This window comes from Haliaeetus leucocephalus, unplaced genomic scaffold (genome assembly GCF_000737465.1).
Source record: "Haliaeetus leucocephalus isolate CR32 unplaced genomic scaffold, Haliaeetus_leucocephalus-4.0 Scaffold373, whole genome shotgun sequence".
Lineage (NCBI taxonomy): Eukaryota > Metazoa > Chordata > Aves > Accipitriformes > Accipitridae > Haliaeetus > Haliaeetus leucocephalus.
Window position 1 is genome coordinate 8528334 of NW_010972809.1, and position 26172 is coordinate 8554505.

Here is a 26172-nt window from a genome sequence, read left to right on the forward strand (position 1 = left end):
GGTCCAGAGGAGGGTCACAAAGGTGCTCAGAGGGATGGAACACCTCTCTTATGAAAAAAGGCTGAGAGAGTTGCGGTTGTTCAGCCTGGAGAAGAGAAGGCTCCAGGGAGACCTTATTGCGACCTTTCAGTACTTAACAGGGGTTTATAAGAAAGATGGGGACAGACTTTTTAGCAGGGCCTGTAGTGACAGGACAAGGGGTAATGGTTTTAAACTAAAAGATGGTAGATTCAGACTACATATAAGGAAGTACTTTTTTACAATGAGTGTGGTGAAACACTGGCACAGGTTGCCCAGAGAGGTGGTCGATGCCCCATCGCTGGAAACATTTAAGGCCAGGTTGGATGGGGCTTTGAGCAACCTGGTCTAGTTGAAGATGCTCGTTGCAGGGGGGGTTGGACTAGATGACCTTAAAGGTCCCTTCCAACCCAAACTATTCTGTGATTCTATGATCTCTTGGTAGAACTCTCTTTTTAAGTTGGAGACCAAAAGGCCAAAGGTCTGACTGTTGTGATAGCCATCTATCCTAACCAAGCTGGTATGGTCAGTCAGAACCCACAGAGAATGTGGAAGCACTCTTAATGAATCCTCAGCAATTCTTCCCTCTGTTGCTTCAAAGGATGCCAGCTAGGTGTTACTCTACTGCCTTAGATCTTGAGTCCAAATTTTGTGCCAGTTGATCTAAGTGAAGTAAGTAAAGGCAAATCTTGTTAATCTTGCCAGAAGAATCTGGTTGCAGGTTCACTGAAGCTAAGAGTATTTCTCTCTGGATTTTCCAGGTGTTTGACCCTGTTCTGGGGGATGTTCCATGGAAATGAATGTGGGCCCAAACCAAATAGGATGTTGATGTGGATTGTGCAGCTGCTTGAAAACAGCTGCATCCTGTTCTGGAAAGTGCGTGCTGTGGTGGACAGTCACATCCAAGCAGCTGAACTTGCAGCGTCCTTAATCATCTCTTACCATTCCTCCCGCTGTCCCCCCAGTCACACACACTTAAATACTGGCAAAAGCAAGAATGCTTCCTCTGCTGCATTGGGCAGCAATTGCTGCATGTAATGCAGGAAGGAGTACAGCATGAGTCCTGGGGGAGGAAAGGGTGCTAGAAGTTCTTCTGGTCAGGCAGTTGCTCAGGCCCTGTCCCAGATAGGTATTATCTGTAAAGAGAGGCAGGGATGGATAGACATTCCGCAGGCCCCCGTGCGGAGAATTCGCCTCGGAGAGCAGCGGGATATGCGTGGCTGGCAAATGACATCACACAGATTCAGACTGGAAGTAAGCAAGACTTTAACCGTGAGGGTAAGTAATTGCTGGAACATATTGCCAGAGGCAACAGTAGATTTTCTTGTGTGCTCTTTTGTGTGGAAGTTGGTTCAGGTAAGGCTGGGTTACAGAGATCTTTGAGCTTTGAACTTCACACCCAGAGCATTTCGCAGTCCTTGGTCCTTCTGAGACACTTTGAGGAGCTAGTTGTGGTGACTGTTGTGTGCATTGTAGACACCTGTCCATCAATCAGGAAACGGACTGAAACTACCAGCTTCTTTCACACAGTCCACAACACATTTGTCAGTTACGAGTAATTTTGCTGTTGCTCTTGACCTGCACCAGAAGTTTGATCTAGTAAATGTATGAATCCTGTTACCAGTCACCTGTGGTTGTGGAGCCCTTTGGCATTATTTTATAGCATTATCATTGTCAGACTGACCACTGCTTCATTGCAGGAAGCTCTGTATGCTGCACTCATCTTGGAGACATCCGAACGATCACAGTAATGTAGATCTTAAATCAACAAAAGAGTTTACCTGGGTGTTCCTGTACTGTCCTCTGCCACAAAAGCTTTCCGTTGTTCATTCTGTTTATGACAAATTGCATTAAGAGTAGGCTTTTGCATGTGTGCTGCTTCTATATGCATGTCAGTTTTCTTTCTTTGTTTTCTGTTGCTACAGGATATTTGTTTTGTTTTTATTTTTAGTGTGTTGGTTTTTCAGATGAGGAAAGAGTATATCAGTATATGTGATAGCTTCAATTAAAGTAATTTGGATGAAGCATAAGTAAATGAAATCCCAACAAAACATGCACAATTTTTTGGGTTGCGGGGTATTGTCATCTCTCTCTGTTCAGTACCAAAGCTGTCATAAGTTTTAGCCATCTCAATTTCATGTGAATAGCCTATCTGTGTCCTTGTGATACTCAGGTACCAGATGGTTCTGTTTCAAGTCTTACTGTTTGTGGGATTTCTTCTCCAAACAAAAAGAGTGATCTTAAGGCACTATATGGAATTTTTTTGAATGTTGCAGTGTCTTCTGGTTGCTGAGAAAATGCTCTGTAATGCCTATGAAACATTTGCTTTTCTTTTTCTCTAAGTTTCTTAAAATATTAGCTTTATAGGTTATGGTTCCCCCCCCCCCCCCATTTCTACAGTGCCAACAAAAACACCACCCGGGGACAGTTATTTATTCTTTTTTCTTTGTATTCTGATGCCACTAACAATATCATCTTAATTTGGTACATGCTATCTCCAGAGCAGTGGCTTTCCTCCCCCTTTTCCTGAATTGATGACTACCTAAGTAAGTGTTGATATGGTAGGTGGATGGAAGGGTGGGGGGAGTAGAGAAGGCCTAATTGCTGACTGAACTAAGCATCTTTCTTATCTAGTCTGTTAGCTTGTGCCAGCACAACTTAAATGAACGATATCTTTGAAAATAAAAAAACTTCACAGGCCAGGTCATCTTATAAAGAATTTTAGATTTTTTTTTCCTGCAAATTTTAAAATTTTAATCAGAGTAGAAATAGGGTTCAAATATTCAGTGTCTAAGAAGCTGAACTGAACGGGAAGAGCACAGTTGAAAAAATCTGTGCTGATCTTTTATAACAATCTTTCATACTCTGTGAGTAAACAGTCAAATGCATTAATAGAATACAGGCAAAAAAAATGGTGTAACTGGAACAGAACCAGTAAGTGCGAGGAATAGAAGTTGTAGCAAAATAAGGATGCTATGAAGAAGCTGTATACCTTCTCTGCACCAGTTTTCTCTGCTGAATGCTGTGATATACTTGTTTTATATGGTGTTAAGGATGAGAAAGTTGCAGTTGGAGAAATCACAAGAGGAAGTGCTGGATCAAGTTTAGGAATTAAAAGAAAAAAGTGTATGACTGGCTGGTAAATCCAGACCTTTGGAGGAAAGTGAAGAGCTACATGACTGAATACCTATCAAAAACTGAGAAATGTTACTACGATCAAATGGTCGTAGCCTGCAGACCTAGTATAGATAATGCATTCATATCAGCTTGCATTAAGATCTGGAATTTAATTTCATATTTTTTAAGCCTGGCTAGATGTTGTAAATGTTAGTGCAGTTTTAGCTGGGCATGGTAGTCTTGCATGTTTACAGATGATCTTTAGACTATACATTTGCAGCTTTTTAGAAAAGGAAAGCAAACTAAGCTATAGAGGAGCTGAACTGGCAGCTCTGGCATGATTCAAGTAATCTGCTTAGCATAGTTTGTGGATAGTGGTTTTGCTATAGAAACCTATCGTATCTGCTGTTAGCACTTAATGTGATGAGGTTTACTATGGGGGAACTTTTACTGAAGCTTTGAAGGGGAATAGCCTCATCTCCTTTTAGTTTTCTAATTCTTTCTTTCCATCACCAGTTTGTGGAAACTTCGGTCTTTCTCTCACGGTTGCATGTTCTGGACTTACTTCATTTTTCTGTGTGTGTGTGCATAATGGGGATTACCCTGTGCTAAAACAAAAGAAAAAATTCCCGTGTCATGCCCCCAGCACCTGCAGGTGATAACTCTGGAAGTGCTGAAAGCTGCCTTAAGGCTCACAGACACCTGTCCAGAAAGCATTTGTCTGGACTCAAAAGCATATCACTGCTCAACATGAAAAACCTAAATAGGGAAATATTGGGAAACCAAGCAGCTCTACTTTTTTTTTTTTTGAAAAGCATATGCTAATTCTGGACAGGTGCTGCTCAGCTAGTGAGAACCGCCAGTCTATTAAAACCATGTTACGATGTTGGATAGCATACAGAAATCTTGGGCTGTAGGGGGCCATTCATATATGAAAAATGCATCTTGATGACATGATGAGAGAAGTCCCTGCCGGGTATGGCTGGGCAACGTGTTCTCTGCGCAGGCTCTGCAGTCTTTGGTATCCAGCCCAAAGACAGATGGGAACTATTAAAGAGGGAGAAGCCAAGAGAGCCTTCAAAATCAGAGTTGCTAATATCATATCACAAGGTCATTGCTGCTGTATAAAGATCAGCTCTGCAAATTAATAATTTAGTCAATTTAGACTGTTGTATTTCCATCTATAGCCCTAAGCTCTTATATCACCAGTGTTGGAAGCTGTCAATTTTCAGCCTTTGTGCTACCGTCAAGAGTAAGTATACAAGCACTTCTTCTAATAAAAAACTTAACTTTCTTCTACGATATTTTACTGCCTTTTCATGGTAAGGGTTCCCCCTCATGACATGTTTCCAAAGACCACGCTGAGCAAAATAGCTACCATTTTCCTTTCTGGTCTAGCGGCACCAGGCAATTTTCTCTAGTTTGAAGTAATGCCATATCTGGCATTGGCTCTGCTTGTGAAGTTGGGAGCTCTGACAAATTTTTCAAAAAATGACATGGGTAGCCCACTAAGAAGCCAAGAGTCTTCCACAAAGCAGCTTTTAAAGTGTGTCAGGCCGGGCCTTCCTCATGAGGTACCCTTGGCAGGGGCTGCAGTGGTGATGCAGTAATTCAGTTCACTGTTTGAATTGCTCAGCACGCACTAGCTGTGTCAGGGCAAGCACGTTCCTGTAGTGGCAGATGTCAGGGAGGAGAGGATGAGGACTGTTTGAAGCTTTCAATGGTGAGCTGTTTGGACGAGAGATGTTTGGACCAGTAAACGCCTGGTGTTTCTCATTGCTTGGATACGGTGTTGACCAGAACAGAGTAGATGCTCTGACCTGCTCTGTGTGGAGGAGATGATGTGGAGAGTGTGTTAATCCACGCTCGTAATGTGAGCATATTCCAGAGGTGTAGTGATCGTGTTCCAGCATTCCCTGAAAGAAAGAGGCAGGTGGGGTGTATGTTTTATTGTAGTACTCGGAGACCCCCTTCAGGGTTCAGGGACCAAGTGTGATAGGTAGTGCCCAGATGGTAGATATGCCCTGACGTGCCTGGGGGCTTGAATAGCCCTCTAGTCAAGGCAGACTAACAAGGTCCTTCCTCTCAGCTGAAGTATGTAGTCCTGCAAATATTCTTGGTGTGTCCTAAAGGAGATAAACCACCATTTAGTATAAACTCATTAAAGTTTTCTCCCACTTTGCATCCCTTCAGATGAGCCAGGTTAGAACTGGAATTCAGGGTTAGAATTAGAAATCATATATGCAGCTCTTTGTGCAAGTAAAGTAAAATCAATCCTTAACTCTTCAACATTTCCCTCTTACAATTTTAGAAAGGGTGATAGGAGAGATGGGGAAGGAGGGCTTTGACAGGACACTTTATATTTGTGATTGACACATTCCAGCCTTAATGATATGGACTTTTCAAAAGTATCACTGAGACTACTTCCTAAGAAAACCATGAACAAACATTGCAAAAAACCCCATGACTTGTAAAAACTATTGTATTATTCAAGATGACACAAACCAAATGTATAAATTTAATTGCAGGAGCATCCCGCTTTCTGTTGTTCATATTCTTCATGTAATTTCAATTTCATTTATAATATTTTTCAAAACCAAACTCAAGTGTGTTGTTCACTAAAGTCAATTAGTGGTTGTTTTTTGCCGAAACACAAATGTATTTTCTATGAGTCATTAATAAAATCAGCACCAATGGTGATTGCTACAGAAAGTAACTGAAAGGACAAACAAACGGTTGAACGGTTTTCAGTTTAGCAGGTTCAGTTTGGTGCATTACTGGACAAAACCCTTGATAACCTTGTGTTGGTTTGGCTTGAGGAAGCTTTGTGCTGGCTGTTTCCCACTTTAGCTTTTTTTCTGAAATGCCCCTAAACAAAAATAAGTCCTCCTGCCCTCATCTGTTGATGTGACGACTCAAATTAACACATGGTTTTTGACTAACCTGAAAGAACTTGCCAGGTGCTGGAGGTTTTCTATTTGCATCTGGGTTCACAAATTTAAGTTTAGGGGTTTAGGTTTAAAAAAAATTTCTTGGAAGTCGTTGATGGTGTCTTTACATAAATTTAAATAGAGAGGTTTAATGCCAAAAATACAATCCTGCTTTTTTTAAACTTTTGGGTTTTTTTTTTTTTTTACAACCCTTTCTCCCCACCCCCTGCCCTTGGAGAATAGAAATTTTGTAATATGAGGTTCCTTCCCCCTCTCCTCGCCTTTTTAACATCTGAAGTTCTAGATTCAGGTTTCCAGTGCTAACTAGAACCTCAGAAATGTATATACAGCAGTGGCAGGGACAATGTTCTGAAGAACATATGTAAAAAACATTACTTGGAAAAACCACTGAACATGAAATAATGAGTAGCATTTTTACTCCTTCCTCTTATTCTCATGCCTACTGTTTTGCTAGAGTACTTGGTTTTATATAAAACTTGCTGGACAGTTTTCTTTCACAGATAAATTGTATGTTAGTATGATTTAGGGTGTAATCAAACTGAGCGTCATTCTTAGTGACTTCAGAACATCTTTGTTCATTACAAAGAAGCAAATGTTCATATAGGTGCTGCATTTGTCTCACAGTACTTTTTGCACCTTACCCTGTTTGGAGTTGAAATTATTCTTGGTATTGCGCGATTAAACTTGTGCATGCTCTTTAGAGATCCTATTCTCAGTCACTGACCCATTATCTGCCATGTAGCACTTGTAGATGTGTCATTTTGCTACTGCAAAATTCTACATGTTCTACTAAAAGAACCCAAATGCCAGTTTTAACAAGTTAAGTTAAAATGAAGCTGGAGTTTTTAAAATAGATTATAGGTAAGTAGAATAGAAACAGAGTGTTCCTTAAACTGGACTGTTACATTTCCTGAGTGCATGAAATACTGGATTTAATAACAAAGATTTAATTATCTTTTTTAAAAGCTAACAATATTAGGAAAGTGTTGTTCTGTAGTCTTTACTGACTTTCCCAAGTGTCAGATAACTGTTCAGTTTCCAATCTTAGTAGATCAACCTCTAAAATAATTAGAAATTTGAAAATTACTACAATTCCATGAATACCTTATTAACTGTAGTGTAAAACCTCTGCATATATATGGGTGCGCCTAAACCTTTTTGGTTTTAATACCTCAATATTCACTGCAGCAGAACTGACTTAGTTCTAGAATCTGTGATGAAATTGTGCAAGTGTTGTTGTTTCTCAAATAACAGTGAATTTTAGAAATTTTACTTAACTCTCGCTTGTTTCAACTTTGACAATCTTGAAATCGGAATACTTGCTCTAGTTTTGTTAGCTCTCACTGTATCGGTTTAACTGTAGCATTTAGTTTCAGGGCCTAAGAGAGACAGAAATCTAGTTTTGGTGGTTACTCTTGTCTGCTGAAACAGAAAACAGAAAAGTAAATTATATTTTATTTTACTGATTTTTTTTTTTTTAGGGTAATCTTAATAGGTTAAATACACCAAAAGAAATAGGAGTGCTCCTTTTATTTGATGAGGGCGTCAGTTAGGATCATCATGTGAACAATAAGGAAAAAGTTTAGAGAAGCGTGTGTGTTGGAGGGTAGGGTTGTTTGGTGGTAAAGGTGATTGATGGAGAAAGGAAAGTGAGCAATGATTTAACGGTAACAAGTGGAAAGTAGTAGTCAATCGAGATGAGCAGAAGAAAGCTCTGTTCAGCAGCTCATTGACCTAGAAGCTTGGGTTTGAATACATTCCATAAGTATAGAACATACATAATTTCTGCTTAATTAAAAAGGTTGGATTGATTTTTTTTTTTCTTTTTTTCCTCTAAATGGGTAGTCTGGGAAAAAGCTTGTTTGGAGACATAAGACACAACTGACAGCTGTCAGCTGAAGAAATGTTTGAATGACAATGTACTAGCAGCAGTATTCAATAAATAAAGTGGATGTATTACTTCATGTAGGATTTACAATAATATTTCTCTTTTCATCAGTTTTTATAATTGCAAGCTTTTCTCTTTGCTTTGAATAAGTACCATGTTTGGGGATGAGTAGTTATTCTGTGGCACCTAATTTAGTGTATGTAGGTGAAGTGGTACAATACCTGTTTTGAGTTGTTCTGTTCTTCCTCCAATGAATAATTTTTAGAGAATTGTCATTCCTAGGGAACAAAACAGAGTTAATTTAAAAATAAATTAATAAATAAAATGAAGACTTCCATGTGGTTGACATGAAATTTGTATTTGTCTTCCCATCTTTATCATATGTAATTTTGGTTCAACTTTGGATATTGTATCTACAACCAGCTTCAGGTTTATTGAATGAAACTGCAGACTAGGTACTGATTTGGAGCCTGTTGAAGTTATCACTAGGAGCTGGTCTGTTTGACTCTTCAACAATCTTTTGATTTAGCTTACTCTGTTTTAGTCGCTGTTTCTTACATCTTATGCTTTGCAGTTTCAGAATGGCAAACAAACTGCTAGGTAATAAAATAGTGATGTCTTGATCTTTCTTGCAGGCTAGTACCCCATCTAAAATGTTGTAGGTATTGTTCGGTTGGCATAAACTGTTCTGCTTTGAAAGGTCCCTTTGGGACAGTTCTTAGATGTTATCTGCAGGGTATGTGCACAGGAAGGACAGCAGTGTCTTGGGGCACAAATATACAAATAATATTATGATCCTGGGTAGTGTTTTTTTTAAAAAAGTCACAGACAGCAGGGTTCAGTAATTAAGTATCTTCCTATTGCCAGTGTGTTTAAAAAAGAACGTCTATGCAGCATATGTGAGGAGAAGCTAATTCCAGCAATCAACAGATGAATATCTACATAGAAAATCCCGAGTCTCATTTATGAAGACCTGCTCCATACAATCTTGTGGTGGTGGTGTATTTCAGGTATCCAATTACAATGAATGGTATTTTATCCTATTAGTATTGTTATTTCAACCAAGAGAAGCAAAACTTGATGGCAGTGTGGGATCCTTAGGAGTTACCAACTCTGGCCAAACTGTGTTTGGGTCGAAGTCACTGAGAGTTTCACTGTTGATTTTTGTGGGAGTCAGGTTGGGTCACTGCACAGTACTTTTGAAATCCCACCTGTAACTATTTCTGAGTTGAGTGTGTGATTATTTCCTCACAGGGAGGAGTCCATCACCACAGCCTTCCAAAAACACCATAGAAGTGACACGCATCGGTCAAAATACCAAATTCCAATAACTTTAACCATCTCCTGTCTGAGAAGCTGTACTAATAAGGCTAATAGGCTGATGGTAAGCACTTGCGAGCACAGTAGTGAAACGTGTGCTGTGCGCTTCGCTGGAAGTTTTAAGTGCTGAAGACCTCCAGGATCAGGCTCTGGATGAGCCATTCAGTACCGTGTGCGGTCTCTCAGAGGCCAGTTTCATCCTTGCTTGCGGTAGTGGGAACTAGCCAGCCATGACAAAAAAAGAACATTGTGGGTCTTAAACTTGTGCTGATGCTACTTCTGCTTTTAAAGTGAACACGATCTGAAAGCCCCTCTGCACTCAGCCTGTGAAAAGCACTCAGCATGTGCCATAGCTTCTAAATCCGTAGAACAACTTGCATCAGTGCGTGCCGGAGGAGCGAACCTTCTGGCCTGTAGTGCACTCTGGAGTTAACCCATCTCCTACCTTCAGTTTTCTTCCCGTTTTTTCCCATGGTGGTGCAGTTAGTGGCATGGAGTTGCCTAGAGGTGTGGGGGAAAGCATCAACATGTAAATTTACTTTCAGGTCACAGGCCCTCTTTGTACTGGAGTGACTCACTTGAAGTGACACTAGTGTCTGAGATAAACCTCTCAAATGCGTCACACAAGATGCTTATTACTGTAATTAATCTGTCACAGTGTAATTATCATCCTTGGCTTAGCAGCCCATCAATATATGTATTACTGCTACATCGTCTTTCTAAATGAAGGTATTTGTGCAAGCTGTTGTGGATCAGCTTATGGCTGTGGAGCCATCCCGGTTTCCCGCAGCCGGCATCCCTTCCGATGCAAGGCAGGAGGGACTGTCGCTCGGTGATGCCATTGCCTCTGGCAGCAAGCTGCTTTGGTTTGCAAACTGACTTCATTCTTACACCCTCTCCTCTCAGCTGCATTTTTGCCGTGCAGCTCTCGCGCAAACTGCCACGTGCTGTCACTGGCTTGGTGTTGTCCCGATGGTGCCTTCTCCTGCGTCAGTCACTGCCACGTCTCTATCTCCATGCTTAGCACTGTCTGCAGAGCCTTCCCCGCTGACTCTGCCATCCCTGATCCAGAAGGCCATAGATAGAAGCGACTCTCCTCTGGTTGTGGCGTGCTGGGGATGGCCTGTCAAAGCGAGGAAGTCTGGTAAAGCCTGGTGGGGACAGGGCAGGCTCTCCAATCTGTGTGGCTGTGAAGAAGACACTGGCTGAAGGGGTTAAGAAAAACTGGTGGCAAAGAGATGGGGGTGAGGTATCACCACGTCCTTTCTGACATAGTGGTGAAGTTCCTGCGTCTTGCAGAGGATTAGCAGGATGGTGTATCATGGTGCCAGGGGTCAGGACCTCTTCTAAAAGGGATTGCTCTTTGGTGTGAGATGGCAAGTGAAATAAAGCGTGTGTGTAGGGGAAATAAAGAGGGGTTTCTGAGCCAGCAAAGCAAAGGTGGTGTTGGAGAAGATGCTGCTTCAGGTAGCCATCACAGTTGAGCAATGAAAATTCCCCCTGCCATCCCAGCTGGCAAATGAAATGCCTGGTAGATACATGTTGTGTTCCACCTTGTTGGTAAAGGATCTTTTATAGATAAATGTGTGACTTCCCATGTGCGTTGTTGAGTGTGCAGGATTATTACAGGGGTTTGCATTGTTACAAAAAGATAAACTAAAGTGCATTTTATGGTGGACCTTTTGCTGTGAATCCTTATCTTTACAAGTACATCTGAAAAATTCAGAAGTCTGCATCTGAGATAAGTTGAAAGACTTCCAGTGAATTATATAGTTTTTGTGTGTCTGAGTTGCAACCTATATTCTTGGAAGTCCTATTTGAGAAGTTAGCTAAATATGCTTTCAGAAGAGTTCTTTTTCTTAACAGTCATAGGAGCAAAACAAGCTTTGAAAATAAAATGACAGTTAAAATGAGCGTTGACAATGCAAAGCAGTAGTGTATGATTATAGTGTTGTTTTAAATATACCCAGTAACATTTTTAATGCATCAGAAATCGTTATCTAACTTCCCTAACTGATCTTGTAACTTATTATGATAGCTGACTAAGAAAATGAGGCTAACTTTGTGGAAGAAAAGTATGAGTTTTACAGTTGTTTTTCTTGAAGTTTCCCCAAAATAAAAAACAAAACCCATACCACAAACATGTTCCTTCTCTGAAATGCATTTTTTTTGTTTTATCAACTAAGTAAAGAAAAATGATTGCATGGGATCAAAAGAAATTGCTTTTCACAATTTTAGGTTGTAGCATCTGTTTAGAGAAAGGGAAGGGCAGAAGATGCAACTTAGTTTTACTAGAAATGTAAGAAGAATGAGATTTTGAAAAAGAGGTTTACACCTTTTTAGTAAAGATGCTTCTATTTTAAAAAGCTCACTATTGGGCCTTGGGATAAGCATGACTAAGCTATGTGCTGGTGTCTTAGCAGCAAAACAGATGTGAAAACAGCGTTTTAAAATCTGGCTGCATAGGGATGATCTCTGCTTGTCTGAGTAATGGTGTGCCGTCCTCAAGGTCAATAAAACTGCACCACTCTAGAGCAGGACTTGTGTGGTGGTAGATAAATGCATTTAACTTGGATATTTTATTCTCATTCCTTTTTGCTTCTTTACACAGGGAGTGAAGTATCTGTGCATTCCTGCTGCTGACTCACCCTCGCAGAACTTGTAAGTTTTCTTTAAAAATAAATCACAGAACCCCAGAAATCCCACAGTAGCGTGATGCCTGTTTTACAATGAGCTTAAAGATCTGATTCTGATCTCTCACAAGCATTACACAAATGTGGTTTTTAATCCATTAAGAAAACACAGTAACACTTTATTCTAGCCGCTTTGGTTCAGACCCTGCTTTTTGTGTGTAAGGGTTTGTAGGAGGGTCAGTATGTAAACACTCTTCATTTGTGGCCTTAAACTTCAGGAATTCCTTAGTGAGTCTGTTCCTGCTTTAGTCCCAGTTTATTCTAGCCATTGTTTTTGTAAATCTTTTTGCTTAGCTGTTCTTTTTTGTTAGCGCTATCTCTAGCCATTAACAAAAAGAAAATATTTGAAAGAGGTATGAGGCCTGGTGCTTCAAGAGTTGAAATGAAATCCTCACAGTGGGCCTTCAACATACAGTTGGGTGTGCAGACTGCCCCTGTAACCGTCTGCTCCGGACTTCTTGAACCTGCCTCAGAAGGCCCTGCTGCTCTTAGTAGTAGGCTGGCACAGCGGGGAGTTTCTGCCCTGCAGTGACTCTTGCCTTGAGGATATATGTAGTGAAACTAGGGTGTCCCAGCCTCGCTCTTTCTCATCTCTGCTAACATTCATGAAACACTGATTGATTTGCCCTTGGTTTTAATGTTTTGAACCATTGAGCATAGCAAGTCTTGATTCCAGAGAGAAATCAAAACAGGTTTTGTAAGGGAACTTGGATGGTGACCAGCTCTTTCTTCTAGAGCTCACTGTTTATGTTGGGGAGAGGTGAGGGGGGTTTCAGCCACATCCTGCTACCAAGTTTTGTAGAGAAACAAGTAGCTGAAAGAGGCCTGGTAGGTACGGAAGGAAATGCAGCACTGCTTTTCTCTCACATCACAGCAATATTCTGGCTCATGCTTTCGGGGGATATTTTTAGAGTATGTGTTTCTCGTACCCTAGAAAGATTCCAGCGTGGCATTTGATGTGTGGTGATTTGCCTTTTCATTCTGCATTTCTGTCCTGATTTTAGGGGAAAGAAAAAAAAACCCACTGCCCCCCCGCCCCAATTTCAAGACAGGTCTGTAATGAGAAGGCAGAGCTAGCTGCCTTTGTCATGGGCAACTTTTGTGGCCTTAATACCTGAAATAATAATAAAAAAAAAAATTGAAAAGTAAAAAAAATCCTTTGGGGAACAACAAAAAAATGAGATTAGAGGGAAACATTCATATGTTGTCATATTAATTGTTTGTTGGTATTCTGAGATCTGCAGCATTTCTGAAAAAGTTTTGCAAATCTGCTTCCTTTGTTAATAGAGATCTGGATCAATGGGGAATGGAAATAGAAAGGATGGCATTTGTGTTGAACGTTAATCAATGTACAATTCAGCTCTTCCCTCGCTGTTAAACATCAAGGAGTTATATTGAAAAATCACCTCTGGTGCTTGAGCTGTCTGGCGCAGTACCAAAGCTCTTAAAGCTTCAGTAAGAAGATAGAATATTTGCATGAGTATTGTTTCTGTTACACTGCAGGCATCTAAAATACTTGCTTTGGTATCAGGTGGTTGCAAGCAAACGTCATTACTTCTAATACTGATACGTTTTATCACTTAAAATAAAACTTGATGAGTAACCGATTTTTCTTTTCTGCTTTACACAGACCAGACCTTCAAGTAAAATCAAACCATGATGCTCGCAAACAGCAATGTTGCTTGCTTTGCCCATACAATCATCTGACAGCAAGAGCAAGTTGTCTTTGTTCAGTCTGTGAGGATTTGACACAGTTTTATCTAGGAGCAGTTAACTGTACTGCCTGTGCCCTCTGCCGAGGGAGGGATATTTGGGGAACAGGACAGGGAATTGGTCCCTCTGCAACATCTTTGTGTATCTACCCTCTTCTTGCGAAAGAGGGATTCTGGTGGTGTCAGGGGGGAAACAGCAGCATCCTGTATTGCAGGTCCTTGTGTTTTCTTAGCAATGGTTGACAGGCTCAACTGACCAGATACACACTGCTGTCTTGTCTGTCTCCCCCAACAGCAAGTTTGTCAGAAGCTTTGCTGCTACTTGCAACTGCTGGCAGGTTGATGAGGTCCAGCTGAAAGCCTTTACCCATGGAATTTTGGGACCGTGAGCTCTTAATTCACTTTAGCTCAGTTTTTTGAGGGAAACTTCTGGTTTCTTATGTGTGTAATGCACATTTACTCCTAGTAAGCTTGTTTAGTGGAGCTCCCTTCCTCAGAGGAATGAATTGCCAGGGAAATACAGCAGGGATTCCCCTGTTAACATGTGGGTGTTCACTTAAGTGTCTCAAAAGCTTGCTTCTACTCCCACGTTCTGCCCCTACCAAGCACAAGAATCAAGCAGTTGCTTTTGAGATTCAAGGTGCTTCCTAGGCGTTAAATGAGTGTTTTCCCTGGATTGTCAGAATTTTACCTTGGGCCGTCGACTTCTCCTTCTCCATCATCTCCTATACAACCCGTTGCTAAAAAGTTAGTTCTACAGAAATCAAATGTTCCTTCCTGTCCTGTTCCAGCTAATTGTCTTAGGCTACGTGTTTCTAAGGAACTAGCCTCCAACGGTTAGGCTGTTAGTGGTGATAATACAGAAGCCAGATAACCTATTAAGAAAAGAAATTTAGGTGGATCTTTGTTGCATTTACATTGCCAAAGGAAAGAAACATCAAGATGCTTCTTCCTATCTGATTTGGATGCTTTCTTTTTAACCTCTATAATATTCATAGAAGTCTGACTAGCAATGAATGAATAATCTGGTATCATAACTCTGCCTTCAGCCTAGTTTTGGATTATCCAGCTTGCTAATACATACGTTCAGATAACTTTTACAACATGCTGGTAGGGGCACTGTACTGGTTGTTCTTCCTGTGGTGTTTTCCCACTGTGAAGATGATGCAGTTCAGGACCCAGCTTTAAGCTGGGAGATGTAAAAGCCAGATATCATGTAATAAATTGTCTTGAAGTAACTGTTCAGTCCAACAAATAGGCTGCAAATCAACACATTTGTCAAGCGCTTTCCTGTTACAGATGATAATCAACTGTTTTGCGGTTAATGTAAGACTTGCCATTTTCCTTTGTGTCTGGCACTTGCCACACAGCTAACTGGTCCTCAGTCTTAGTTGTCAGGTAAATACGATTTGTACTATAACTTTGAAAATGAGTTCAGGCAACTGTGTCTGCTGGAGCCAGCAGAGACCCTGATACCATAGGCTTATGGAGGAGTACATTTCTCCTCTTCTCCGACTTGAGGTGAGGAGGGGTCTTTTCCAAACTAAATGATTCTATGAGTCTACAGAGCAGCACTAATTCTAAGCTTGGCTATTTCTCTTCTCTTTCATGAATACCTGTAAACACTTACACTTGACGGTGTTTCAGCAGACTGAGTGTCAGCAATAAGGAAGGGCAAATAAAACTGAGTGAATGGAGTTCACTGCTAGCTATATTTAGTACCTTGCAAAGGTGTTATGCTCATTCACAGATATTTTTCAAACCAAAGCATTGAAGTGTTTAACCAAAACTTGTGTTAGACCATTGAAGTGAATTCACTGGTGCTTGGAGCTGCGCTGTTGGTCATGTTTTCTAGAGAGAAAGGGAAGATGGGAGTATGAGAACATCAGGATGTTCTCAATCCAGCCCTAACCAAGTTCCATCTGACTGAATCCATTGAATTTCAGATAAGTGCTCCTTTGTTGTGCATTAGCAACGCCTTTTGCACACACAGCCCAACATTTCATTTGTCCTCTGAGTTAATTTAGGTGAAGCTGCTTGTGTCCCCTAGGCAGACCTGAGTGCCATGATTTGTTAGAACTCAGTCAGTGAAAATGTTTTGGAGTGGCAGTCTGAGTAGAAATGCATTTGTAAGGCTTCGTCCCTCTTCTTCACTTATCCCACATACTTGATTGGTTTCCTGAGATACATAAAATCCTGAGCTGACATGCCATCCTAAAGCTTGGGATTGCATTGTGCCTTGAGATTTTCTGAATAAGTCACTCGAGTCTTTTCCAGCTGTGTTCTCCCTGTTGTATCCAGTGATGCAAGAAGTGCCTTGGAGATGGAGTCCTGGGCTTTAGGATCCCTCTTTTTGGATATTTCAGCTTAGACATCATTGCCTTTGCAAGTTCCATGGGCACTGTCACTCTATTGCATCACTGTTGTCCTCTTCCAGGTCTTGAGTGTTTATAGTAGCAGCAGCTGCACTGTTGGGCAGGAAGGGAAGCTTCCTTTTATGTGGGTATTCCTGATTTTTGTGTGGCTGCTGGTGCTGGGCTGAGGTTTTTTCTTTTACCCTTGTTTCCCCTCTCAGGGTGAATATTATACCACGTCTTGAATACAGGACGTTGTTTTTCATGGTGTGAATGCAATGTGCTTTCAGCTTCGTCTTTGCCAATAAGCCTGGTACTGACTCGCCCTTAAGAAGCTCTTTCCTCTGTCTGTGTTGTACACGTTGCTGCTGCTTGCAGTTTTAAATTGCAAGAGCACTCAAAGGCCACAGTGAACTTCAGCTCTGTTGAACTAAGAGGTGCTGCTTGCACCTGTGATAAATTGCAGGCAGCCCCAAAGGCTTTGCAGTCTGACAGGCAGAGGCAGGGTGAGCAACTTGGGACTGGGATGCAAAAAGGCGATGCTGCAGATTTACTGAGATGATGACAGCTGCCCACTTACTTTCCTTCAGACTTGCCCCACTTAAAATGAAGAGGCACTTGTAAAGGATAATGAGAGTACAAACCTTAATATTTGTAAACTGAGTCTTTATCTTCTCCGCATTTTCTCCTTCACTGCTTTAAAAAAGGTAGGTTGAAGGCAAGGGTTGACTGACAGCCTGAATAAGGGCAGGCAGAAGGGGTACTGCAGTCTGAGGAGAGGAGATTAGAGGGAGCTGAAGAAGCCAGGGATTGAGTTGAGAATTTTTTTCATAGCAGTGACAAACCAGAGAGATTTCATGTTGCAAAAAAGTAAGTCATAACATTTAGATGTGTCCTAGTACATGGTTTGAAGGAGAAGGTGAAGTCAAAGTTAAGCTTAAGTTTGGGTGGTAGATGCCTCTTTGCGAGAGACAATATACCTCGAGAACTGTTCATGTAGTTGTGCCGAGTTTCATCTGACATCTGAGCATACACAAGGACATACAACATCAAGTTACTAGTTTAAAGAAGAATAAAACACAAACTAAATACAGACTTGACAGTCATCAGAATCAAGTGTTTGTTAATGTTTATCACACTGTGGTGCCTAAGATACCAGTTTCTTCTTCAGGTAGAGTGGAGAATAACTATGCCGGTGAGTTTTGTGTTTCATTGGCAGACACTAACTTTTACCTTGTAAGACCTGTATTCAGTTCTAAATTCTAGAAACAGTGTTAAGTGAGCTTTCGGATATATTTCTCTCTTTCTAAGTAGTGATTTTACTAAATAGAGCACTTTATTCCCCTTCTGCTTCTGTTTTCAGGACAAGGCATTTCAGAGAGAGCATCAAATTTATCCATGAGTGCCGGCTTACAGGTGAAGGCTGCCTAGTTCATTGGTATGTATACCACTTGCTAAAAAAACTTCTTAAGGGTTTCCCTAGCTCGATTTGGATGTTCATCATTTTAATGATAAGTTAGTGTTCATCTCCATTTTATAGCAAAATCTTCTTGGACTGAAATGCTCCCATTATTTGAAGAGCCCCAGAAGATTTGCAAATGCTATTAAAACGTCGTGCTAGGACTTCTGAGTCACTGGGGTGGGCAGCTGCCTGGAGATAAAAGGAGCCCAAGAAATTCTTCTTGACCTTCTCTTCTGATCAGACCTTTTTGTAGGACTTTTTGGTTTTTTGATTTGACTGGAGATGCATTATTTATTTCCCATTATTTTAATCACTGTATTTCTAAATGTGATTTCAGTAATCCTTATAATTTGATTAGTTTCTATAACAACTATTTTGGTGACTTCAGAGTTGTTAAAAAAATTTTCCACTGAACAGAAATTTATTTTTTTCTCTTTTTTTCTTTAAACTGCTGAAGCATTCAAATGTTGCATTTGTTAATAGCAAGTCCCTGATTGGAGAGATGCTCCTGGGGCTGTAGAGAATAGAAAAGGAAATCCCACCCTGGGTTTTTTCTTGCTCTCTGCTATTGGTTGTAGTCTTTGTGCTGTGTGTCCAAGTGACATATCTGAGTCTATATCTGGAATCAGAGTCATCTCGTCATTTGAACACTGGACTTGTACACCGGCCCTGAGCATAAATGCTGAGTTTGCTACTGACTCATGATAGAGCTGTGCACGAGTCATTTTGTCAGTCTCCATGTATGTAAAAGAGGGATAATTAGTCTGAATTCTGATGGAGTTTTAAAAAACATATATTTAAATTTGTGAAGCATTTCAAAAGCATAAAATGTTCATGAAATGCCAAGTGAAGGAGTCTGGTACAAATGTAACTCAAACACATTCTTTATACTCGCAATAGTAATAGTTGGGAGTTTTTTGTCGAGTGCTGCCAAACCAATAATAGTGAATGATTCTTACTTTATCCCAGCTTTTCATGTAAGGAAACTGGAGTCCTGACAGTGGAAGTTGCACCGTGCATGGATAGCAGAAAGAGGAAAAGAACTCAAGCAACCAGACATACACACTTTAACAGTTCAGTTAAAGTTCATTTCAGCCCCATGAAACTGAAGCCTTTATTTGTGGTGGAGAGGGGACGGTCTTATTTCACTGCTCTGATTTATATAAGCAGAAGAAAGTGGGTGACTTATTTCTGACTTATTAAAACCTAAATCTAACTTGGAACACGTGCACTGTCCCCTGCTTTTGTGAAGATCTAATATTTCTTTCTTTCCAGTCTCGCATGAATTACTACTCAGAACCCACTTTCTTGTTCTTGTCGTAGGTTTATTCTGATACATCTGAAAAAGCAGCACCAAAACCTTTAACTCAAATATTGTAATATTTCTTCCTCATGGCAAGCAACACAGCAGTCTGCTGTGATGTTGGGAAATGATGCTTTTAACTGTACAGCACTACTTAATTTATGGCATCTCCTTTTTCATGCAGCCTTGCAGGTGTCTCCAGGAGTGTAACATTGGTGGTTGCCTACATCATGACCATCACAGACTTTGGTTGGGAAGATGCACTGTCTGTTGTCCGTGCAGCAAGATCCTGTGCCAATCCTAACATGGGCTTCCAGAGGCAGCTACAGGACTTTGAAAAACATGATGTTGATCAGGTAAATAACTACAAAGAAATGAGCTGTGAAACACAACCCCAAGTCAGATCATGGGCTACTTCTCATTGTTTTGTGGCCTTGGTGGTTTATCTGATTCCCTGTTTTTGCTTTGAGGGAGTGGCTTCTTGGCCAAGCCTGCTCCACTGGGGGAGGTGTGGATAGAACTGAAGGTATCAGGGAATGCTGCATGGGAGAAGAAATGAAGCACAACATCTGAACACCTCCTGCCCAGCTGTGCTCTCAATCCAGTGATTGCTTCCTGTGTGCTAAGACACAATACAAGACTGACACCTTTAGAGGGGTAAAAACTAAAGAGTAAGTTGGTCAGAACGCAGCAGAAAGACCAACCTGTTAAGTACCAGATGCATAAAAACAGTGGGTTTCCCCCAACACATTCATTTGGAATAGTAAGCAGGAAAGAAATCACAAGCAGAAATCTTTGCTATCCAGGAGTTAAACTAGGTTCTCACTATGACTTACGTGTCATGTTCCCCTCGCCTTCTGTGGCTGAGACTTAATACATTTTCTGATGTGTAGAACAGTCTCAAATCTGACCCTTTTTTTCTTCTTAGCCTTTGAAGGCTTTGTAGAACTAGGAGAACTGAGGGAATAGTAAGACTGCAGAGTGGTTTTCATAAAACAAAAAAATCAGTTTCTTACCCCTAAAAAGAACCGTCCCACGCAAAAGATCTGCTCCCCGTGGGTGATTGGTGACTTCCACTTATGTTAACAACCTACTCTGGCCATCCCCTCCGTTTTCCATTGCTCAGCATGCTCTGGGCTTTTGTGCCTGTTGTTGATTTTTTAATAAGCATAACAGAGGCAAACTAAAATCAGAAAGCAAAATACATGAGGCAAAGGATGTTGGGGGTTTTTGTTTTTTTTTTTTTTTATTCCATCCCTGTCATTCTGCTGCAGAAAGCTCAGAGTTTAGAAATTACCATTTGTTTTGCATGATGCAGTTTGCAACTGTAAATATTTGCGTTTTTTTAATATTTAACTGAATGTTTCCTGGATCGTTTGGAACTGGCGTAAATGGTAGAGTAACTGATTTTTAAGAGACAAAAGTCAGAGGGGGACTTTCCAGACTTGTCTCCTTCCTCCCTTACAGTCATTTCTACTCTAATTGGTCTGGGCTAACAGCAATGACAATTAAGGCTATATGCAAATAGCCTGATAAAGACAGTAACGTCTCTCTTTTTTCATCCACCATGGATGGCACATTCTGCCTTTTTTACTGAGGGGGAGGCAGTAGGTTGCAAAAAGAAATATCCACCTGTAGTCACTGGCTGGGCTGTAGTTTCCTACTGTCTCTTTAACAGCAACCACATCCTTAGCAGGTGTCTGTTTACACACCTGATTTCAGTGGAATAATGCCATCTGCCAAGGGTGTGAACTTTTTTCTGATTTCAGTGGGATGGGTGTTTTGCTGTGCCACTATAGGGTGGTATCCTGTGGGGTTTCTGGAATGGGGTCCTTTAGATCTTGGCCTTACAGGAAGGCGTTTAGCCACTAAGGTCACAACATGGTTTGCACCAATTTCAAACTTCCACATGGTAGCCTGAGGCTTCAGATTTGACTCAGAACCTTATGATCTTTTAGGAATGGGAGGGAGTAACTATGTTGAGGTCTTGTCTCCCAATGTCCTAGTCAATGATCTTTATGGATAAAGCTGTCCATGAGCCCCAAAGAGAACAAAGCTATGAAAGTTAAGGCTTGAAAAATGAATATTATCCCCACTGGGACAGAACGGTTGGGGTCTGTGTCTACTTGCTGCTTCTGCAGAGAAAAGCAACAAGATTGTCAGGAATGACTAGGTGGACTCAAATTCTTCAACTGGAAAAGGAATGACAGAGAAGGATGTGATAAAGGTCTATAAAGTTGAGTGGAATAGAGAAAGTGAACAGGTGTGATTTCCACTCTTCCCTGTAATGTGACATGGAGCTATCAATTGGCAGGTCCCAATCAAGGAAAAGGCGGGATTTTTATACAATATGTACTTACAGAGCCTGTTGGCATCCAGATACCTTGTGGTAAAGATTTGTGGATTCAAAAAGTGATCTCATGGCAGAAAAATTAATTTGTTGGTATCAAAGGCAAAGATACTGCCTCAGCCTCTGAAAGTACTTGAGCTGAAAATTGCTGGAAGCTAAGGAAATGACCAGGGAAAAGGTCCCAGCATTATTGCCCTGACATTGCCTGATTCTTTCCTTGGCATTTACATCTGGCTACTCTCATACCAGGATAAAGAGCTGGACTGACCTTCAACTGAACCTGATACATTTGTTACTATGTACCATATTCAGTCATTCATGTCAGTAACATAGGGTCCTATTGTATAGCTTTTAAAGCTCCTGGACTTTTTCTTCCTAGAAGATACGTTTCTTGATATCTACAGTACATTTTTTACTACTGGTGTTTGTGGGCTTAGGATAAAAAACCCATATGAGTGGTTCACTTTCTGATCTTCAACCTTCTTGCAGCCTGTTGTGACTTGGGCAAGTTGGCTGATCATATTAGCTTCCATGCTAATTCATCTTGTTTGTATATGCAACAGAAGGAGTGTGCTTTTAAGTCCAGGATGTCCTTGCCCAGTGGGTGTTCCTTACTCTGTATTACTCCAGTCAGCCAAGCTGTTATGCTAGTGTGTCATTTTAGGGGATGTAAGGGATCTTGGTGATTTCAAATGGGTGTTCCTGTGCCTGTGTATTCTGTGCTGCTGTTGAAGGACATGCAATATTTGGAGCACTGCTTGTGTTCTTACAGGCTCTTGAAACTCTGTAGGACAGGAAGGAGCATTACTTCTGCACCAGTCTCATGTTACTGTTTCATCATATTGTGTATGTATGTTCAATTTTTGCAGTTCAGGCAGTGGCTGAAAGAAGAATATGGGGAAAACTCTTCTCAGGATCTGCAAGAAGCCAAAAATCTTCTGAGCAAATATAAAGAGCAGGCTGAGTTGCAGCAGAGTACTGGAGGAAGACAGTGGAATAACAACTTCTCATCTGTGCCATCTCTCTCGTACAGCAACTACACAACAGAGACCTAATCATAGGAGGCTGATTTTTTTTTCTTTCTACCTTTGAAAAACATCTTGCCATAATTTCCATCCCATCTTCAGGACTCTCAGCAGTAATCATGCAAAGAGTTGATTTGTAGAAAGCTTCTTGATGAAAATACTACATTATGTGTGTGTGTATGAGTGTGTTTCACACAGTTTTATAATTTGGGCAGGATCAAGCACTCTGTATGCCCAGAGACATGATCCAGTTACTGTGGCTGAGCCAGTTTGTCAGCCAGCCACAGCTATTATCCCCTTATGCCCACGTTGCCTGGCATTTGCTGTGAGGTTAGCTCAACTCCTTTTGTTGTAGGCTAGCAAAGGGCTCTGAGATGAAGTCTCATGATTCAAACTGTGGCAGTTTGACATCTCTGCACCATTAATGTGGCAAAGATGTTATTGCACCTGAAGAAGGGAACTCAGGTCTGTGTCTCTGCTGCTCCTGTTCACAGTCCATTGGCAAGTAGTGCTGTGGAGGTGGGCTCGAACTGGAATGCTAGGCTGCAAACCGGAGCAGGTGAGATATGGGTACATGTACCTTTCTACCAACAGTAGCATCTAGAGAGAAGTGGGACAGACAGCTCTGAGTAATAACATCTTCAACTGCCACAGTTGCACTTGCTTCAGTGCACGTGAGACAGAGCTGTCGGTAGAACTGCCACAGACCAAGAGCACCGAGACTGTTACCACAGCTCAGCTGATGTGCAGTGATTTAAGCCGTGGTCCCTTGATCGTGCATCTGGTCTCCCAGCATAAGCTTCTCTGGAGAATAGTTTATCAGGTCTCCAGTGCTGCTGAACTTCATTCCCCATGGAACACGTGCCTCTTCAACACACGCCCCTGCGCACATGATAACGTGTCTCCAAAGAGTGGGCTCGGTGTGAGTGCGAGCACCTGTTTCTTTGCTTGTGCTGTGGTTTGCTCTTTGACTTCAGCTACCTCAAAAATGCTGTTCTTGTCATGGTGGTTGTAAATGCAACCTTGAAAATTGCCTTGTGTAATCTTAATCTGACACTGAGTGAAGTAAGTGGGTGTGTGTGTGTGTGAGAGTGTGCGTGTGCATGTGTATTTCACAAATGTCTGTATTTGAGAATTTTATTGTTTCCTTTTAAAATTGCCCATATTTCTCACTGGTTTAAAAATTGAGTTGTTTGAATTCAACTTTCTGCCATTTTAAAACCACTATATGTTTTGCTGTGATCAGATTTGTAGGAATGCATTTGTAAAATACATTTTAAACTAGGTTAAAACTAGGGGCTATACTCCGCTCTTGGTAACATTGTTTGTTTCTGGAATGGAGCCATTGCCTGACTCAAGTGTATTCTAAGAGTGTAACTTCAAATATGCCACCAGGGATGCTGGGCAGTGTACTGATTTCTGATGGTGTAATGGGGGGTAGCAGTGATGCCAAGATCATGATTTCTTGTCTTTGACTCAGAGGATGGAAGGGCCTGTTTTTCTTGAAGATTCCAGAAAATAAAAAATACCTCCCAAGCAGCCAGGATAGAAAAACAAAACCAAACCCCTTGTTTGCTTAAGTGTTCTGTATATCATGCTAAAAGCTGAGCACTGAGCGAGAAGCAGTCAGCATACTAAATAGACTGTTGTCTCTTTCAATTTCTTTGGTACTCTGACCTCAGTGAATTCTTTGGATGGGAGCAAGGCTTCTAAGGTCAAGTAAGCTCTGGCTGTTAAATATATGTTGTTAAGTATCTTCAAAAAATATATGTTATGGCTTGTGAAATATGGGTCTTGCATATGAATAATTGCAAAAAAGGAAAAAAGGGAATGGGGTGGAACTGGCCTGACCGTTTCATCTGAGTCCAAGCCTGCGTCAGGGTTCTCATTGCACTAAGTGCTTTAAGTGTACTGAACATAGCAAGAGCAGGATAATCATGTCCATGTTGTGGTAAGGGGTGCTGTTGGATTTGGGAAAGGTGCTGCAGTTGACTGTTTTCAAGCTTGTAGCTAAATGACCCACTACCTATTTGGTATATCCAGCAACTGCTCTGTGTTTGCCTGGTAAGAGAGGTATTTAGCTCTTCTTGAAGATGTTGATCTGCAAATAATTAGCTGTTTAGGAATTCCAGCATGACAGTGCCCATGTTGGCAGTCTCCCCTGTGCTGTGAGGGTGGATGTGGTAATGGAAGATGCTTTCCTCCGTAACAGGGTCTGATACGTGTTCAGGATGCTGGTCCATTTGTTCAACCCGCTCCTCACAATAGGATATGTAGTGCAACTTCAGCCTGTCCCCAAAGGGCAGCTTTGTCAGAAGCATTCTGCTTGCACTCTTGCAGGTATCCAGTTAGTCCATCCTGTAGCTGACTGCCAACGCTATGTATCCCATAACATTTTTGGCACTCTCGTCCTTGCGGTAGTAACCCTGTGAGTGCTGGGAACTTGGCAATTCTTTTTCTGTTCTGACAAATACAAGGCAGAATGGGAGACATCTGTTAATGTTTGTGTGTCCAAGATTATTCTATACTGGATTTTTTTAATAGTTTGGTTATCCCCAAAGAGTCAGTCCCACAAATAGGATTTTTTTTTTTTTTTTTAGAACTGAGTTTGGCTTTAGGGCCATATAGCCACATCAATGTGCATTATGCTGCAGCTTGAAAGCAGATACAGGGTAAAGCAGGAAGACAGGGGGAGTGCCATATTGTCAGCCAGTGTAAGTACTACTTTCTTTTTAAAAGACAGAAGAGGTATTTTCTGTAGTCTCTTGCTTCTACATCTTGTTTAGTGGTCTGTATGTACTGCATACTGTGTTTAAGAGTGGCAAAAGAACAACTGTAGTCTAAGAAAACTTGAATCTGGTTTGTCCACGTAGAGAGCAGAATGATAGTTTACTCCTTTATTACCACAAGGTGCAGAAGAGAGGGTAGCTACGGTTCTCACCTTTGGCCTTTTAGAAAGGGAGAGGAGCTAACGTGGGCTGAGAACGTGACATGATTTGTCTTCCAACCAGCCTTTCAGTGGCAGTTTGTAGGATTGTCCAGCTATCTGGAACATGACTAGACCCCAGTCCGCCTCTTAGTAGTTGGCCTTTATAGTGTAGGTGATGCATTCAGTTATTTTGTTTCTGTACTTCAAAACACCGTCCTCATTTTGATGTTCACTAGAAAATGTATAAAGTTTATAACACCTTATTGGATATCCAGATTTGAAATGTATAATCAATTTTGGGGGGCTAAACTTGATATCCATGTGTGATTATAAGCAAATGTTTAGTGTTATACAATGTAGGTAATGGGTAAATGCATTAGTATTTATTACTCTGATTTTTAACCTGGAAAGAGTTGCTTCCTTACATTTTGTGGTTGAGTGGGAAGATATGGCAAATCATATCTCTGTTTTTTAAAAAGGACAGTAATAACATTGGTTGCTATAATGGCCACTGCCTGTAAAGAAGTCAGTGAAAAATTATAGTAATTAGTTCAGCTAGTTTAAAAACTCTAAACCTGGTAAGCTTCTTGATTCTCTGTCTTCCTCTTCCTGGGCATCTTAGTGAAGCCTTGATTGCTTTTTCCAAATGTTTGTATTTAATACGTTCTACAATTTTTTTATAAATAAAAGTAAATGTTAACACCTGATCTGCTTGTGTATTTCTTGAAATCAATAATAGTGTTCAGAAGGCTTCTATTCACCATTTGTATCCCTGCGGGTACAGTAAGAGTACAAGACTAACTCATTTTGGTATTTAGATTACTTTTTTCTCCTGCACACAGACTTCTTGAGACTTCCCTTCTCTTCACAAAGTTCTTCCAGGTGAGTTCAAGAATCTGCAGCACAAGCATCTTTTGATAGTAGTCCCACAAGAGGATGTTGCATGTTGCTTGCTCTTACTGTTGCTGGCCCATCATTGCAACAGGGTACATGGTGAATCCAAATTTTTTATTCTTTTGAAATACCTTCTTTTCCATAGCACGCTGGTTT

At 41.0% G+C, this 26172-nt stretch overlaps 1 protein-coding gene across 2 annotated transcripts in view; it reads left to right on the plus strand.

The window, feature by feature from the left end:
- Positions 1-25829, plus strand: part of DUSP22 (dual specificity phosphatase 22) — a 45055-nt gene extending 19226 nt beyond the window's left edge. Inside the window, exons 1-5 of one of the 2 annotated variants that reach the window (XM_010573286.1) lie at positions 807-1296; positions 11906-11955; positions 17417-17491; positions 19003-19174; positions 22038-25829. In XM_010573286.1, the coding sequence (XP_010571588.1) occupies positions 1075-1296; positions 11906-11955; positions 17417-17491; positions 19003-19174; positions 22038-22223 (705 nt within the window). In that variant the 5' untranslated portion in view covers positions 807-1074 and the 3' untranslated portion in view covers positions 22224-25829. Of the gene's footprint in view, positions 1-806; positions 1297-11905; positions 11956-17416; positions 17492-19002; positions 19175-22037 lie in introns of those variants that run through there. The other variant, XM_010573287.1, reaches the window with a different exon arrangement.
- Positions 25830-26172: the final 343 nt, after the last annotated feature.